This window comes from Neoarius graeffei, chromosome 2 (genome assembly GCF_027579695.1).
Source record: "Neoarius graeffei isolate fNeoGra1 chromosome 2, fNeoGra1.pri, whole genome shotgun sequence".
Taxonomy (NCBI): Eukaryota; Metazoa; Chordata; class Actinopteri; order Siluriformes; family Ariidae; genus Neoarius; species Neoarius graeffei.
In genome coordinates this window covers 121,230,258-121,246,538 of record NC_083570.1, presented here as the reverse complement: position 1 = coordinate 121,246,538, position 16,281 = coordinate 121,230,258, and the positions used below count along the sequence as shown (strand labels likewise).

The window sequence follows — 16,281 nt, the reverse complement described above, 5'->3', positions numbered from 1 at the left end:
CCAATGATGCTGATCACACACTCCAGCCAAAGTCACTGGAAGTTAGCATTACCCAGTAACACTGTGCACAAAACACACACTTACTGACCAAAACCAATTAACTATGACTGTAACTACAACATAAACCAGCCTTTACCAGCTTCAAAAGCACATTGAATATAGTTGTTAAAAAGAAGTATCAAGCTAACATTATTCAAGCTGAAGATAGAGAGCTCACGTTAATGTAACACTATTTGAGGAACCCCATTAGTTAAAATTCTCCACTGAAACCCCTCACCTGAGTTACTATCATTCCACTGATTTCCAGGGGTTTGTAAGCAGGGTCTTTAATTTTATCCTCAAAGAGTTGGTGTATTTATTATACTGTGAGTAGTGAGGAAGTACTGACTCGCTTCTAAATGTCTGGCATTAGCAGTGCTGTTTATATCGTCTCTGAGAAACGGATTGGGTTTTCAAAGGTGTTCAATCACCACTGAGCTGCAGATTTTTTTAGTGATTCACATCATGAAGTGATTAGAACATAAATATATGACAGAGGAGTAAAAGAAGCCGTCTTTGTCAACCTGCAGTGATCATCACTGAACAGAGGAGGTGGTCTGAGACACCACTTATCAGCCACCTACAATCTAGTCCCTGGTGAAAAATAAATGTACTTTATTGTATTTAAAGTATATTCATATTTTCAATAGTATATTGAAAATGTACTTACACAAATTTTACTTTTTGTAAATATATTAAAAGTATACTAACATCACGCTTTCACGCTAACACTTAACACACTTTAAAATAATTATACTATATTACACTTTATAGAAATATATTAGACTAAAATATACTTTAAGTGAAAGTTATGTGTAATTTAGCACATAAAAGTACACTAAATACACTTCAAGTTGCACTTTTCTACAATTTAATTACAATTAAAATATATTTAGTACAAAATTAGTTGTTCCAAAATAGCATGCCTCAAGTTAATGAATCATAAGCACACTTGAAGGATATTGATGATTAGTGTGGCTTCAAGAACACAAAAGTATGCTAAATTTTAGTACACTTAGCACATTTATTTTTCACCAGGGGTCCTTGGCATACTTCCTAGAAAACTGAATACACATCCACACCAAGACTCAGCTGACTTCAACAATTCACATGATGGCAGAGAGAGTCAATGACCCACAGATCACCCTAACAACCCTCGAGGCTGCTAAGTTCTAACACCGTTCACACCTGGCCTCCAGTGACCCTAACACCTACAGGGTGGCTGAGAGGGTCAATGACCCATGTGACCTCAATGACTCTCCTAAGAGAGATTGCTTTTGGTCCATTAGAGGATAAATATTTGGAACTCCCCACTAGTCAGACAGAATTGAAGAAGTCTTTCAGTTGAGAGGTGAAACATCTTCAAGGATTTCAACCAAGTCCAGTTGCCTTCTTTAACACTGATGGTTTCCATCAGGTGTCTATGTTGAGCAGTAAAATGTCCATCAACCCACTGTCCTGAGTAAAGGCAGACTTAAGCAGTGAGAGAGAGAGAGAGAGAGAGAGAGAGAGAGGCCAAGTTTACATTAGACTGTATCTGTCTCGTTTTCTTCGCGGATGCACTGTCCATTCACATTAAAATGCCGGGAAACTCCGGGAAACGGGAATCCGCCAGGGCCCACGTATTCAACCCAGTTCATATCTGATCCGGTGCTGTGTAAACATTGAGATACGAGGATACGCTGTGCTGAGCTCTACCTGACGTCATCATTGGACAACGTCACTGTGACATCCACCTTCCTGATTTGCTGGCGTTGGTCATGTGACGCGACTGCTGAAAAACGGCGCGGACTTCCGCCTTGTATCACCTTTCATTAAAGAGTATAAAAGTATGAAAATACTGCAAATACTGATGCAAATACTGCCCATTGTGTAGTTATGATTGTCTTTAGGCTTGCCATCCTTCCACTTGCAAGTGGTAAGTGACGCGCATGCCCGATATGCACTGGGATCACACACACAGCGGCTCAGTCCCGAATTACTGCTCATGTGCTTCACTCGCGCGCTCTGTGAGCTGCGCAGGGCCGGAGTGCGCACCCTCCAGAGGGCACTCGCTGTTTAGGGCGGAGTGATTTGGAGCGCAGGATGCCTGCGGAGCCGAGCCGCTGAGGAGAAATTTACAAATTACATTTCAACTTACGTGCCGTCTAATTAGTCATGTGATTAGCGTATCCGTGTATTGGCGTTGCTGTGTGCACGCTAATCGTTTTTAAAAACGTTAATCTGATGATCCGCTGATACGGTCTAATGTAAACCCCACCAGAGAGAGAGAGAGATAGATCAGTGACGTGAGAGAGAGATTTACATGAAGATGGCTGAGTGGTTCTCTTTCTCCCAGAATAAAGCAGCACTTTCACCAGATGTTTCCATCGAGAGAGGATCCACTTTGCATTATCAGCTCATGCTTCAGCGCTCTGCGAGTGTTTATAGTCCTGTGACTTTAACACTTCATGACTGAGAGCTGCTGCTCAGCGACTTCACCCACAGCAACCATGAGTTTGATCAGCATCTTCATCTGCACACTGGCCCTCTGCGCTCGAGGTAGGACTTCACTCAATAAAAATGATTTAGCAAGACAGCTAGAAATGATGTGACTTATATTTCTTCTTTATTCTTCTTTTTCAGGATCCCACAGTCAGGCCATTGTGACTCAGAGTCCTACATTGAAATCTGTTTCTCCAGGAGACACACTCACCATCAGCTGTAAAACTAATGTTGCTGTCGATAATGACTGTGATGATGATTATGACTGTTTGTCCTGGTATCAGCAGAAAGCTGGAGAAGCTCCTAAACTCCTGATCTATTATGCTGATGAAAGAGAATCAGGTATTCCTGAACATTTCAGTGGCAGTGGATCTGGAACTGATTTCACTCTGACCATCAGTGGAGTCCAGACTGAAGATGCTGGAGATTATTACGGTCTAATGGATCATTACAACACATTCAAATCTTCACTGTTCACACAGTGTTAGAGTGTTGTACAAAAGCCCTACTGCAGGGATGCCAGGGTGAAATTGGTTAGGGGGCCAGATTTTTTTAAGTGGGACCTTGGGGGCTGAATTACACCTTAGGTAACTCAACACATGGATATACTGTTTTTAAAATGATGCCAACAACACATCGAAAAGGAATTTTATTGGCACCACAATAGCCTCACAATGAGACATACAATTACATAGCAGATATTTACCCTTTGAAAATGTGACATGGACACATCCATGCAAGTAGTCCACATTTATAAATTAGAAATGCAACAAAATAGACTAGGTGCCAATGCCAACACATTTTCTACAAATAACACAAGAGTAAACTGTAAATTATTTTGATCATATTTATTGAAGGCTTACAGTACACATAAAAGCATTGTTAGGCCAAAATTAGGCCAATTAAAAAAGTCAAGGCCAAACACTCCTAAACAAGTCACAGAAATAAGTGCCAGAACAAAGCAATCCGGGCGGCACGGTGGTGTAGTGGTTAGCGCTGTCGCCTCACAGCAAGAAGGTCCTGGGTTCGAGCCCCGGGGCCGGCGAGGGCCTTTCTGTACGGAGTTTGCATGTTCTCCCCGTGTCCGCGTGGGTTTCCTCCGGGTGCTCCGGTTTCCCCCACAGTCCAAAGACATGCAGGTTAGGTTAACTGGTGACTCTAAATTGACCGTAGGTGTGAATGTGAGTGTGAATGGTTGTCTGTGTCTATGTGTCAGCCCTGTGATGACCTGGCGACTTGTCCAGGGTGTACCCCGCCTTTCGCCCGTAGTCAGCTGGGATAGGCTCCAGCTTGCCTGCGACCCTGTAGAAGGATAAAGCGGCTAGAGATAATGAGATGAGATGAGATGAGACAAAGCAATCCAAAAAATAAGCAAAGTGACTTAATATTCAGTAGAAAAATGTAAGGTTCTTGAAAAAAGCCAGATATGACCTCACATTACATTGGCTCAACAACAGATGGCACGTTTCCTTTGCCAGTCATACAACTCCAACCCACATTTTCACAAACCCATGCCTATGGCATTAGCCTACTGTACAGCATCTCATCTCATTATCTCTAGCCGCTACAGGGTCGCAGGCAAGCTGGAGCCTATCCCAGCTGACTACGGGCGAAAGCCGGGGTACACCCTGGACAAGTCGCCAGGTCATCACAGGGCTGACACATAGACACAGACAACCATTCACACTCACACCTACGGTCAATTTAGAGTCACCAGTTAACCTAACCTGCATGTCTTTGGACTGTGGGGGAAACCAGAGCACCCGGAGGAAACCCACGCGGACACGGGGAGAACATGCAAACTCCACACAGAAAGGCCCTCGCCGGCCCCGGGGCTCGAACCCAGGACCTTCTTGCTGTGAGGCGACAGTGCTAACCACTACACCACCGTGCCGCCCTACTGTACAGCATACATCAGTAAAATCCAACCCATTTTATTCCCTCCCAACCATATCACACAGGAATATGATGAATGGGAAGACAAACCTACTTCAGCTACATTTTACTTGTCGAAGCTAGACACCTTTTAACTTTCACTAGCTTGTCGACATTGGGGGACAGGTTCTGGGCCGTGACTATTTTCATAACGTCATTGAGATGTTTGTGTGTCAGGCGATTACGCAGTTTCGATTTATTAATATTCATCACAGAAAAGGCCTGCTCACATAAATATGTTGTCCCGAACATACACAATATTCTGCCTGCAAATGCCGTCATAACTGGGTAGTCTGGCGGCAAGTATTTGTAGAATGATTCGATTGCAACAGATGTGTACTTATCCTTCAACGGCGCGCAACACTGCAGTTCAATCAGTTCCATCCTGGTCAGTGCACGCGCTGCAGCAGCTGAGGTGGGCAGCAGCAAAAGACAAACTGAAATAATTCCATGAAAATTGAATAAAAATAAAACTTCAGATTGAATTTTTTAAAGGAAAAACCATTAGATGAAAGTTTATTTTATTACATTTTTTAATTAAAAAATGGCTCTCCCATATCAACCACGGGCCGGATGTGATGTCCAATCGGGCCACTTCCGGCCCGCGGGCCATAACCATGGCATCCCTGCCCTAGTGATTGTGATGGCTGCAGATGCAGGTGCTGAGGAGGACAATGTGAAACAGCACAATGGCACACTGTGGAGGAGAACAAACACAACACACACACACGAGTAAAATCCAGCTTTCTCAGCTGTGAGAAATTTTAACACATAGACATAGACAACCTTTATTGTCATTCAGTGTACACAGAACAAAATTTTGTTGCAGTTTGGCTCAGCACAGAATTAAATATAAAAGTATATTAAAATATGCAGCAGCAAAGATATTATAAAGTGCAATAGTATAAAGTGACCTGTGGAATTAAGAATTGTTCAAGTGTAAATAGAAGTTTAGAGTTTAGTTTGATTTAGAATTTGGGTTTGGAGTTCAGCAGTCTGGTGACCTGGGGGGAAAAGCTGTTACAGAACTTGGTGGTCCTGCACCGAATGCTGCAGAACCTCTTTCCAGAAGCCAGGAGGGAGAACAGTCCATAGTAAGGGTGTGAGGGGTCACTGATGATGTTTCTGGCTTGAGACATGCAGCGCCTTGGTGTGATGTCCTGAATAGAGGGAAAAAAGTTCCAGTGATTTTCTCTGCTGTCCTCACTGCTCTCCTCACAGTCTTCCAGTCAGAGGCGCTGCAGCCTCCACGCCACACAGAGATGCAGCTGGTTAGAATGCTCTCTATGGTGCTTCTGTAGAATGTAGTGAGGATGGGCGGGGGCAGGTGGGCTCTCCTCATCCTACGCAGGAAGTGCAGACGTTGCTGTGCCTTCTTCAGGATTGGAAGTTGCTACGCACTTCCTGGTTCCTGAGTTGTTTGCGACGAGTCCTTTTTTTCCCGCGAGCTTTGGCGTTAATGACTAATCTTTTTTTTTATTTTCTACAAATAATTTTCCAGTATTATCTTCATTTTTGGGGCGGCATGGTGGTGTAGTGGTTAGCGCTGTCGCCTCACAGCAAGAAGGTCCTGGGTTCGAGCCCCGGGGCCGGCGAGGGCCTTTCTGTGTGGAGTTTGCATGTTCTCCCCATGTCCACGTGGGTTTCCTCCGGGTGCTCCGGTTTCCCCCACAGTCCAAAGACATGCAGGTTAGGTTAACTGGTGACTCTAAATTGACCATAGGTGTGAATGTGAGTGTGAATGGTTGTCTGTGTCTATGTGTCAGCCCTGTGATGACCTGGCGACTTGTCCAGGGTGTACCCCGCCTTTCGCCCGTAGTCAGCTGGGATAGGCTCCAGCTTGCCTGCGACCCTGTAGAAGGATAAAGCGGCTAGAGATAATGAGATGAGATCTTCATTTTTATTGTACTGTCACTTTCCCTTTTGTACTTTCCACTTTCGCTTTCCTTTTTCCGTTTTTTTTCTTTTTTTGAAAGAACGCCGAGACGGGAAGCTTTCTTTTTCTTTTTTTTCTCCTCTTGCATAAAGCTCACAAGTGGAGGCCATCCACATCGGATCTGCTTTAATATCGACAGACCTTCAATTAAGGTACGCGAATCCTTTCATCATGGCACACCTTCAACTTATTCAGTGTGCTGAATGCAGGATGTTTAGTCATTCTTTCTCCGTTGCTAGCGATAGCTTTATTTGTGATAAGTGCAGATTAGTTAGCTCTCTGACGGAGAAGATTACAGTGCTAGAAGCACATGTCCAGGCTTTAGAGAAGGACTAACTCAGGCATTAGAGACCTTACAGTGGGGCGAATGGGTGACGGCTCGGTGGCATAAGCGTAGAGCCAAAGCTACTGCTGAGGCTCGCCCACGGGAGCACCACTCCTCTCCGCGTCACATGTCGAACAAGTTTGCTCTCCTTAGTGATGCACCCACTGAGAAACCTGAAAGAGCTCTGGTTATAGGGAACTCTATCATACGGCACGTGAAATTAGCTCAGCTTTTAGGGGCACCAGCAGCTTTAGTCAGGTGTATACTGGGAGCCAGGGTGCCAGACATAGCAGGTAATCTTAGGGTCCTAGGCAAGCACAGGTTCTCAAAGAAAGTTATCCATGCAGGAGCTAATGATATATGCCTTTGTCAGTCTGAGGTTACTAAGAGTAACTTTGTAGAGGTGTTTAAATTAGCGAAGGCGATGTCCAATGCTGTAGTATGCTCTGGCCCCATCCCAATGCGGTGTGGCGATATAGCTTACAGCAGGTTATGGTCGCTGAACTGCTGGTTGTCCAGGTGGTGCTCCAAAAACAGTGTGGGCTTTATAGATAATTGGGCTAATTTTGAGGGCACTGCTGGCCTGTTAGGGCGGGACGGTATCCATCCCACTCTGGAAGGTTCTGCTCTCATTTCTTGCAGCATAGCTCATAGTCTCAGAACAGGCCTAGTTAATTTCTGACAATCCAGAGCCAAGGCCAGGGAGCAGACGAACAGGCTAAACCGACTGTCTGCTAGCTGCACAGAGTCATCACTCAGGGTCCACTACATCGAGACTGTGTCTGTTCCCCGAGCTCAACAAAAAAGTAGAAATATTCAGAGAGTTTGTTCCAGTAACCTAATCAATATAAAATTAGATCATACTGACTGTACAGCTGCTGCCAGCACCTTTGATCTAAAGGTGGAGCTATTAAATATTAGATCTCTTCCATCTAAAGCGCTAATGGTTAATGAACTCATTACTGATCAGGAGTTTAATGTACTTTGTTTAACTGAAACATGGATTAAGCCAAATGAATATATAGCATTAAATGAAGCGAGTCCTCCTGGATACAGTGATATACACCAGCCTCGTCTAACTGGCAGAGGAGGAGGCGTCGCGGTTATTTATAATGATTATCTAGGTGTAAGACACAAACCTGGTTATAAATTTAATACATTTGAAGTTCTTCATATGCATATAATGTATGTAGCCTCAAAAAATAAGTCTAACCAGTGCCTCTTCGCAATATCTCAGCACGTAGTATTCCAGAAGCACTCTTCTGTGTCATCTCCTGAGTCGGAATCCTCAAAGAGATTCTGACTGATCAAGGCACTATATTTATGTTACGCACACTGCGCGAACTGTATGGGTTACTGGGAATGAAGCCTGTCCGCACCAGCGTTTATCACCCACAAATGGATGGCTTAGTCAAACGGTTCAATCACACCCTCAAGAACATAATTCGGAAATTTGTAAGCGAGGATGCATGCAACTGGGATAAATGGCTCAAGCCCCTGTTATTCACAGTGTGAGAGGTCCTGCAAGCCTCCACGGGGTTCTCCCCATTCTAATTATTATACGGGCATAGGCCATGTGGCATTCTAGATGTGTTGCGTGAAAATTGGGAGGCGGGACCTTCAACAAGTAAAAATGAAATTCAATACGTTATCGACCTGCATGCCAAACTCCACACACTCACGCACCTAACCCAGGAGAATTTGTGGCAGGCCCAATAACGCCAAGTCCATCTGCACGACAGGGGCACGTGCCATAGGGAATTCACACCAGGAGATAAAGTACTTGTGTTGTTGTCCATGTCGAGCTCCAAATTGATCGCCAGGTGGCAAGGACCCTTTGAGGTCACACGACAAGTCAGGGACGTCGACTATGAGGTGAGGCGAATGGACAGGGGTGGGGCGTTACAGATTTAGCACCTCAATCTGTTAAAACTTTGGAATGAGGAGGTCCCCATGGCATTGGTGTCGGTGGTTCCAGAGAAGGCGGAGCTGGGGCCAGAGGTTCAAAAAGGAAAATTGACATCGCCCACCACTCCAGTCCCCTGCAGAGACCACTTTTCCCTGACCCAACTCGCAGAGGTCGCCCAGTTGCAGACAGAATTTTCTGACATGTTCTCACCCCTGCCCGGCTGCACCCACCTCATAGAACATCACATTGAGACACCCCCGGGGGTAGTAGTGTGCAGCCGCCCTTACAGACTGCCCGAACACAAAAAAAAGGTGGTTCGGGAAGAACTCGAGGCGATGCTCGAAATGTGCATCGTCGAGGAGTCCCACAGTGACTGGAGCAGCCCGGTGGTCTTGGTTCCCAAGGCTGATGGGTCAGTCCGGTTCTGTGTGGACTATAGAAAAGTCCCCATGGCATTGGTATCTAAATTTGATGCATACCCAGTGCCTTGTATTGACGAGTTGCTCGATCAAGTAGGCACGGCTCATTTTTATTCGACACTGGATTTGACAAAGGGATATTGGCAGATCCCCTTGACTCCACTATCCCGAGAGAAAATGGCCTTTTCCACACCATTTGGCTTACACCAGTTTGTCATGCTTCTGTTTGGGCTGTTTGGGGCGCCTGCTACATTCCAGTGGCTTATTGATAGGGTTCTCCGCCCCCACGCCACCTACGCGGCTGCATACTTGGATGATATTATTATTTATAGTAATGACTGGCCGTGGCACTTAGAACACCTAAGGGCTGTCCTTAGGTCACTGAGGCGAGTGGGTCTCACAGCCAACCCGAAGAAGTGTGCGATTGGGCGGGTGGAAGTACGGTATCTGGGCTTCCACTTGGGCAATGGGCAGGTGCATCCCCAAATCAATAAGACAGCAGCGATTGCAGCCTGCCCGAGGCCCAAGACCAAAAAGGGGGTGAGACAGTTCCTGGGGCTGGCTGGCTACTATCGTAGGTTTATACCTAATTATTCGGATGTCACCAGCCCGCTGACTGATCTCATTAAAAAGGGGGCACCAGATCCGGTCCAGTGGACGGAGCAATGGCAGCAGGCTTTCTCTGAGGTAAAGGCTGCACTGTGTGGGGGGCCACTGTTACACTCCCCTGACTTTTCTCTCCCCTTTGTTTTGCAGACAGACATGTCAGACAGAGGGCTGTTCTGTCCCAGGAGGTGGAGGTGGAGGACCATCCAGTGCTGTACATCAGCCAGAAGCTGTCGGTACGCGAGGGCAGGTACAGCACAATAGAAAAGGAATGCCTCACCATCAAGTGGGCGGTCCTCGCCCTCTGCTACTACCTGCTGGGGCACCCTTTCACCCTCTGTTTGGACAACGCGCCCCTGCAGTGGCTCCACCGCATGAAGGATGCCAACACGTGGATCACCCATTGGTATCTGGCACTCCAGCCAATTAAGTTCGAGGTGGTCCACAGGCCGGGGGCACAGATGGCCATGGCGGATTTCCTCTCCCGTGAAGGGGGAGGAGTCGGCTGCAGGCCAGATGGCTCCCCAGCCTGAGTCGGGCTGTGGGGGTATGTGGCAGTGGGGGCATGGTCAAGCATCAATCTGTGAATGGAGGGCGGAGTCAGGGAAGGTAAGTGGCAGAATCACTGGACCTGATGGGAATTAACCTGTGTTTGTGTGTTTTCCCCAGTGACCGCACCCTATAAGGCAGGGGTGTCCAAACTGATCCATAAAGGGCCGTGTGGCTGCAGGTTTTCATTCCAGCCATGCAGCAGCACACCTCGTTTGGCTTATTCAATCAACTGACACACCCACCCTTTAATCAAGGGTGGGTGTGGCTGCAAATATTTGACTGTGTGAAGACAGTTCAGTTGATTGAATGAGCCAAGTCAGGTGTGCTGCTGCATGGCTGGAATGAAAACCTGCAGCCACACGGCCCTTTATAGATCAGTTTGGACACCCCTGCTATAAGAGGAGAGGGAGAGCAGAGGGAGGGAGGCCTCCCCCAACATGGGCACTTGTGTGCGTGTGTGTGTGCGAGCAAAATAAGACACTGAAAAGCGCAATAAATATTTTGTGAGAACTCAGTTCTGGCCTGCCATGCTTCTGTGCGCCACCCACCTTAAACTATTTCTACATAAAGTTATCATCAAGGAGTCTGGGAGTGGAAAATAAGAATATCTGACTTAAAATTCACGATTGACTCAAACCAGTTAATGCTCATTAATGACTCACACCCATCTTGTGTCTCCAGAGAAGTTTGCATAGTCATTAATGACTGACTGCAGTTATAAGTGGCTGTCAGTGTAAACGAGGCAACAGCCTGTTTTTATTCTTTTCTGCCCATAAACAGAACAGGAAGACATCAATTTCCAATTTCTTCTTTGTCATGCATTTTTCCAAATAATAAACAAACATTACTGGCTGTATAACCACAAAAGATCCAGCTTTCCTGATGGAGTCACACCAAACATGTCTGATCTACACAGCCACCATTTTGGTCCCATTGTGTTCTTTTCTCCTGCATAAGACGAGCTTCCTGAATATTCCTTGTTGTTATTTGAGTCTGTGATTGTCAGAGTTGTGCATGGTCTGTGAATGAAATGTGAGTTGTGTTTTTGTAACTGCAATAAAATCTACAGCCAACTTTCAAACTCCATTCAGTCTTGTTTCTACCACCAGCTCGCACCATCCTTTCAACCCACAATCTACACTGGAGCCCAAACACCAAGGGGTAGGAGGACCCTCTTCTTTTGGTCTGTTTATTATTATTTTAAATTTTGCCTGTGTTGAAGGTGCATGTCATGCTCAAAAACACAAAAATTGGATGTGCAGAGGCTCAGCCATGCCCATCCCATTGGAGTGTGTTGTGTGTGAGTGAGCTGTTATTTTTTTTGGAAATTATGTGGATTTGCCATCATGTTTTCCTTCATGTAGGATTTGACCCTGATTTGATAAACTCTTGTGGTTTAGTGGAAATATTAATTTGTGTATCATCTGCTAAAATGAAGTGGGTCAGTAATGGATGCGTGTGGACGCCCTGTTTAACTGGGACAGTGTGTGACCTGAATGGACCTCTGGAGACAAGATGGAGACTGTCACATGGATACGATTTAGGTGACTTTAAATCTGTACCTGAATGTCCCATAGATTTAAAACACTTGTGAAAATTGATTCCTAATCAAACAAAATAAGAGTTGTACCTAGAACCAGAGCAGGTTGAGTTCTGGGTCCAGTCCTGATAAGAACACGGTGGTGTAAGTGGTTAGCATGGTCACCTCACAGCAAGAAGGTTCTGGGTTCGAGACCAGCAGCCAGCGGGGGCCTTTCTGTGTGGAGTTTGCATGTTCTCCCTTTGTCTGTGTGGGTTTTCTCTGGGTGCTCCGGTTTCCCCCACAGTCCAAAGGTATGTGGTTAGGTTAATATGGGACGGCCTTGGGCTGAGGTGCCCTTGAGCGAGGCACTTAACTCCCAACTGCTCCCTGGGTGCCGTTAGCTGCTCTGGGTATGTGTGTGTGTGCGCGCACGTGTGTGTTTCCAGCTTCCGATGGGTTAAATACAGAGAGGAATTTCACAAGCATGTGATGAATATAGTTTGTCTGGCAGAACCACTCCCTGTGCTTTTCCACAAAGATTAAAGTGGACAGAGCAGTAGTCATTACCACCCTCTTCTATGGCTCTGATGCCTGGGTGCTGTACAGGAAGCAAGTAAAATTACTCGAGCACTTCCACCAGAGATGTCTCTGCACCATCATGAACATCCACTAGCAGGACTATGCCACCAACATCCAAGTCCTCGAGAGAGCCAACATCATAAGCATAGATGCCATGCTGATGCTTTGCAAGCTCAGGTGGGCAAGTCACATCTCCCATATGGATGGCTCTCGAATGCCCAAAGTAGTCTCCAGCAAGGCAAGAGAGACAGAGGTGGCCCCATTAGTGTTTCAAAGACCAGCTAAAATGCCAGCTTCCACAGGCAGGAGTCGAACATGCAGAATGGGAACAATTTGCAGCCAACAAAGAAGAGTGGAGGGCAAAAATTAAGGCAGGAGCAGACAGTTCTGAAACATATTAAAGAGCATCGGCAGAGGAAATGCACAGAAGAAAGGACTCAACTTAACCACCTCCTGAACAAAGTCATCCATGTGCCAACTGTGGTAGACTCTGCAAATCAAGAATAGGTCTCTGCAGTCACCTGAGGGCTTGTCTTCATACCATCAGTCTCTCAGACATCTTCCCATTGATCTTTGAATTTGAAGAAACTGCCGTCATTACTTACAGCCACTAGGGGATAGTGTGGGATAAAAATTAAAGGAAACATGAAGTTCATTCGGCGGCATGGTGGTGTAGTGGTTAGCGCCGTCGCCTCACAGCAAGAAGTTCCGGGTTCGAGTCTCGTGGCCGATGAGGGCCTTTCTGTGCGGAGTTTGCATGTTCTCGCCGTGTCCACGTGGGTTTCCTCCGGGTGCTCCGGTTTCCCCCACAGTCCAAAGACATGCAGGTTAGGTTAACTCATTCATTCATTCATTCATTCATTATCTCAAGCCGCTTTATCCTTCTACAGGGTCGCAGGCAAGCTGGAGCCTATCCCAGCTGACTACGGGCGAAAGGCAGGGTACACCCTGGACAAGTCGCCACGTCATCACAGGGCTGACACATAGACACAGACAACCATTCACACTCACATTCACACCTACGGTCAATTTAGAGTCACCAGGTTAGGTTAACTGGTGACTCTAAAGTGAATGTGAGTGTGAATGGTTGTCTATGTGTCAGCCCTGTGATGACCTGGCGACTTGTCCAGGGTGTACCCCGCCTTTCGCCCGTAGTCAGCTGGGATAGGCTCCAGCTTGCCTGCGACCCTGTAGAAGGATAAAGCGGCTAGAGATAATAAGATAAGATGAAGTTCATTCGCATCACGTGATAAATTTGTATTCATGACTGGAAACAAATCCTGCTCATAAACAAACAAACAAACAAACAAACAAAGCCAACTGCTGAAAAATATAACTTTTTATTTACATCATTTTTTGAAGCCAGCTTCTTGAACCAGAAAAGAGAATAGAATCACTCAAAATTGCATGTCAGAAGTACTGCAATATTCAAGTTATATATATGCACATACACAGTACATCAATGTCTTCAAAAAATTAAATGTGTAGACAGCATTTTATTCACACAGAAATATTCATCTTAATCATTGGATTCAGTCAGCTATGAAACTCTAAAAATTCAGATTCAGGTTCAGATGACAGGAATTAACGCCGACATGACTCATCTGTAAAAGAGTAACAAGAAATACAGACATAATTAATGAATTAAATAATATGTTGGTGTTATATAAAAAAATTCAACATAAAAAAAAATATATTGAATACATTTGGCCACAAATGTATAATGATAAACATATAAACCTATTTTTCTTCAACAAAATTATATTGGTCTAATCTCTCATTATATAAAAGTTACAGTTGTACTTTGTGACTCTATAGGACACAATTACAGAAGCAAGTTATTTATTATCATGCTATCTGTTATCACTCCGATGAAGATGGGTTCCCTTTTTGAGTTTGGTTCCTCTCAAGGGTTCTTCCTCATGCCATCTGAGGGAGTTTTTCCTCGCCACTGTCACCTCAGGCTAGATCATCAGGGATATATATACATTTACTAGGCATAAAATTAGTTCATATATTTAAAGTCTTTATTTTTCTATAAAGCTGTTGTTAAAAGCACGATACAAACTTGACTTGACTCAACACCCAGGCCTCTGGATGAGTAGAGGACCTGAGCTTGAGGACGACTCAAGGATCTGTGCAGGAAGGAACATGTTTTAAAGGAATGCAGGAAACACTGTTGAGAGTGAGGTGTTCAGTCTGTTTGCCTTGTGCATCTTAAATGTAATTTCTATTCTAGACAGGAATTTTTTTAGCCACAGGTACATTCCATCGTGATATTACAGATATATCTTGCATTTAACAACCACCTGTGATCCAAATAATTAAATAATTCTTTCATGCACTCATCCTGCTCACACTGCAGTATATTTCTAAATACGGTAGCAAAAAAAAAAAAGACAATAATAAGAAGTACTTTTCACACTCTGATGGTCTGCTGGCCTGTCTGTGTCTGTGTGTTGTTTCAGTAGGCGTGGCTGCAGCCCATTGCCGGAATTGGGGACACCTGGGCCTGATGTCTCCACGCCTTTAAATCTGGCTTCCCCCTCATCCCAGTGGAGCTTTCTTCTCTCCCATCACCGTGCATTGATTTTGTTCCATGCAACATCATATTGTCCACTCATCCATGCATGCACCTCAGGCTACTGACTTTACTGACGTTCACCCTCCACCGTTTTGTTTTGTTATGTCTGTCTATATTGGTGTTATTTTGTTAGAATAAATTACTTGTTATTTTGGCCTTAATACTGCATCCTTGCTTTTTGTCATGGCTCTTGAGCCCGGTCATGACAACACCATCACAGGTTTCATAATTGTAATTTGAATTTATAAATATAGCCATAAAATCTTAAAAGAAACAAAAATCCTATCATCAAACCACAAACACAAAATATACATGATCCAGATGATGTCTGCAGTAAGGAGTACCTCGAGTTGGCTATAGAGGCTTTGCAAAACGATTTGCACATCCAAAAAACGCAACAAAACCTTCCCATACCGACCAATAACAACTAACTCATCTGAATGAAGCACTACAGGCGTGTCTCCTGTTATGGTGGCATAGTTACCGTTGCTATGGGGGTCACGTGACAATGCAAAGCCTCTATTGGACATTGTTAACAATGAAAGTTGTTTACCATATATGGTGATTTGGGAGACCTCATTATGCAAATGAGAGTAGCTGTGCACAAAGAGGGCCATTTATGCTGTGTTCGTGGTACCTTGTCAGTGGTAACTGGCAAGTTGTTATGACGTCTCACCTCAGCATGTTTGATGCATGAAGTGGGGAAAAAACCCCAAAACAAAACTATTGACACCTCTTTGAAAGTTGTGCTTGCTTTGTCAGAGCTCACACTTTCACACAGAACTCATAAAAACCTTCTTTAGCTGCAACTTTCCAGTTACAGACTGGTCCAGTTCTACTGTAGTGAAACCCAAACATTCAGGCTACATTTTGGACTGAAACTGCAGTACAGCAACAAGAAAGACCGGTCATGGTCTTGCCACATCAATGTCCTGGTTAAGAAGGCCCACCAGCAACTGTTCCATTGCAGACATCTCAGAGACTTCCGTCTTCCACCGAGGGTGCTGAGAAACTTTTACTCCTGCACCATCGAGAACATCCTGACAGAAAATATCTCCACCGGGTTTGGGAACAGCACCAAGCAGGACAGACGGGTTCTACAGAGAGTGGTGCGATCAGCTGAGCACATCATCCACACTGAGCTCCCTGACCTGCAATCTATCTACACCAAGCAATGCTGGACCAAAGCCAGGAAGATAATGAAAGACCTCAGCCATCTCAACCATGGACTCTTCTCTCTGTTGAGGTCAGGGAAGCACTTTCGCTCCCTTAAGGCCAACGTGGAGAGAATGAGGAGGGGCTTCTTCCCCCAGGCCATTCAGTCTCTAAATCAGGACAATAACTGACAATAACTAGGTCTTGTCACCACTTCACCCTCATCCCCACATCTC

At 45.1% G+C, this 16,281-nt stretch overlaps 1 protein-coding gene, 1 long non-coding RNA gene and 1 gene segment (V, D, J or C); 2 read left to right on the top strand and 1 right to left on the bottom strand.

Moving 5' to 3' along the window:
- The first annotated feature begins 2,442 nt into the window (after positions 1-2,442).
- Positions 2,443-3,011, top strand: LOC132870842 (immunoglobulin kappa variable 1-6-like). The segment is given in 2 exon segments: positions 2,443-2,580; positions 2,665-3,011. Coding segments are annotated over 2 exon segments (438 nt in total).
- A 10,020-nt stretch (positions 3,012-13,031) lies between these two features.
- On the top strand, positions 13,032-15,051 carry LOC132882229 (uncharacterized). Its single transcript, XR_009654133.1, has 2 exons — positions 13,032-13,133; positions 14,778-15,051. It is a non-coding gene; the product is annotated as an uncharacterized LOC132882229 (long non-coding RNA).
- Positions 13,628-16,281, bottom strand: part of ppp1r18 (protein phosphatase 1, regulatory subunit 18) — a 26,048-nt gene continuing 23,394 nt past the window's right edge. Inside the window, exon 4 of the mRNA XM_060915485.1 lies at positions 13,628-13,910. Coding sequence (XP_060771468.1) covers positions 13,891-13,910 — 20 coding nt within the window. The 3' untranslated portion in view covers positions 13,628-13,890. The remainder of the gene's footprint in view (positions 13,911-16,281) is intronic.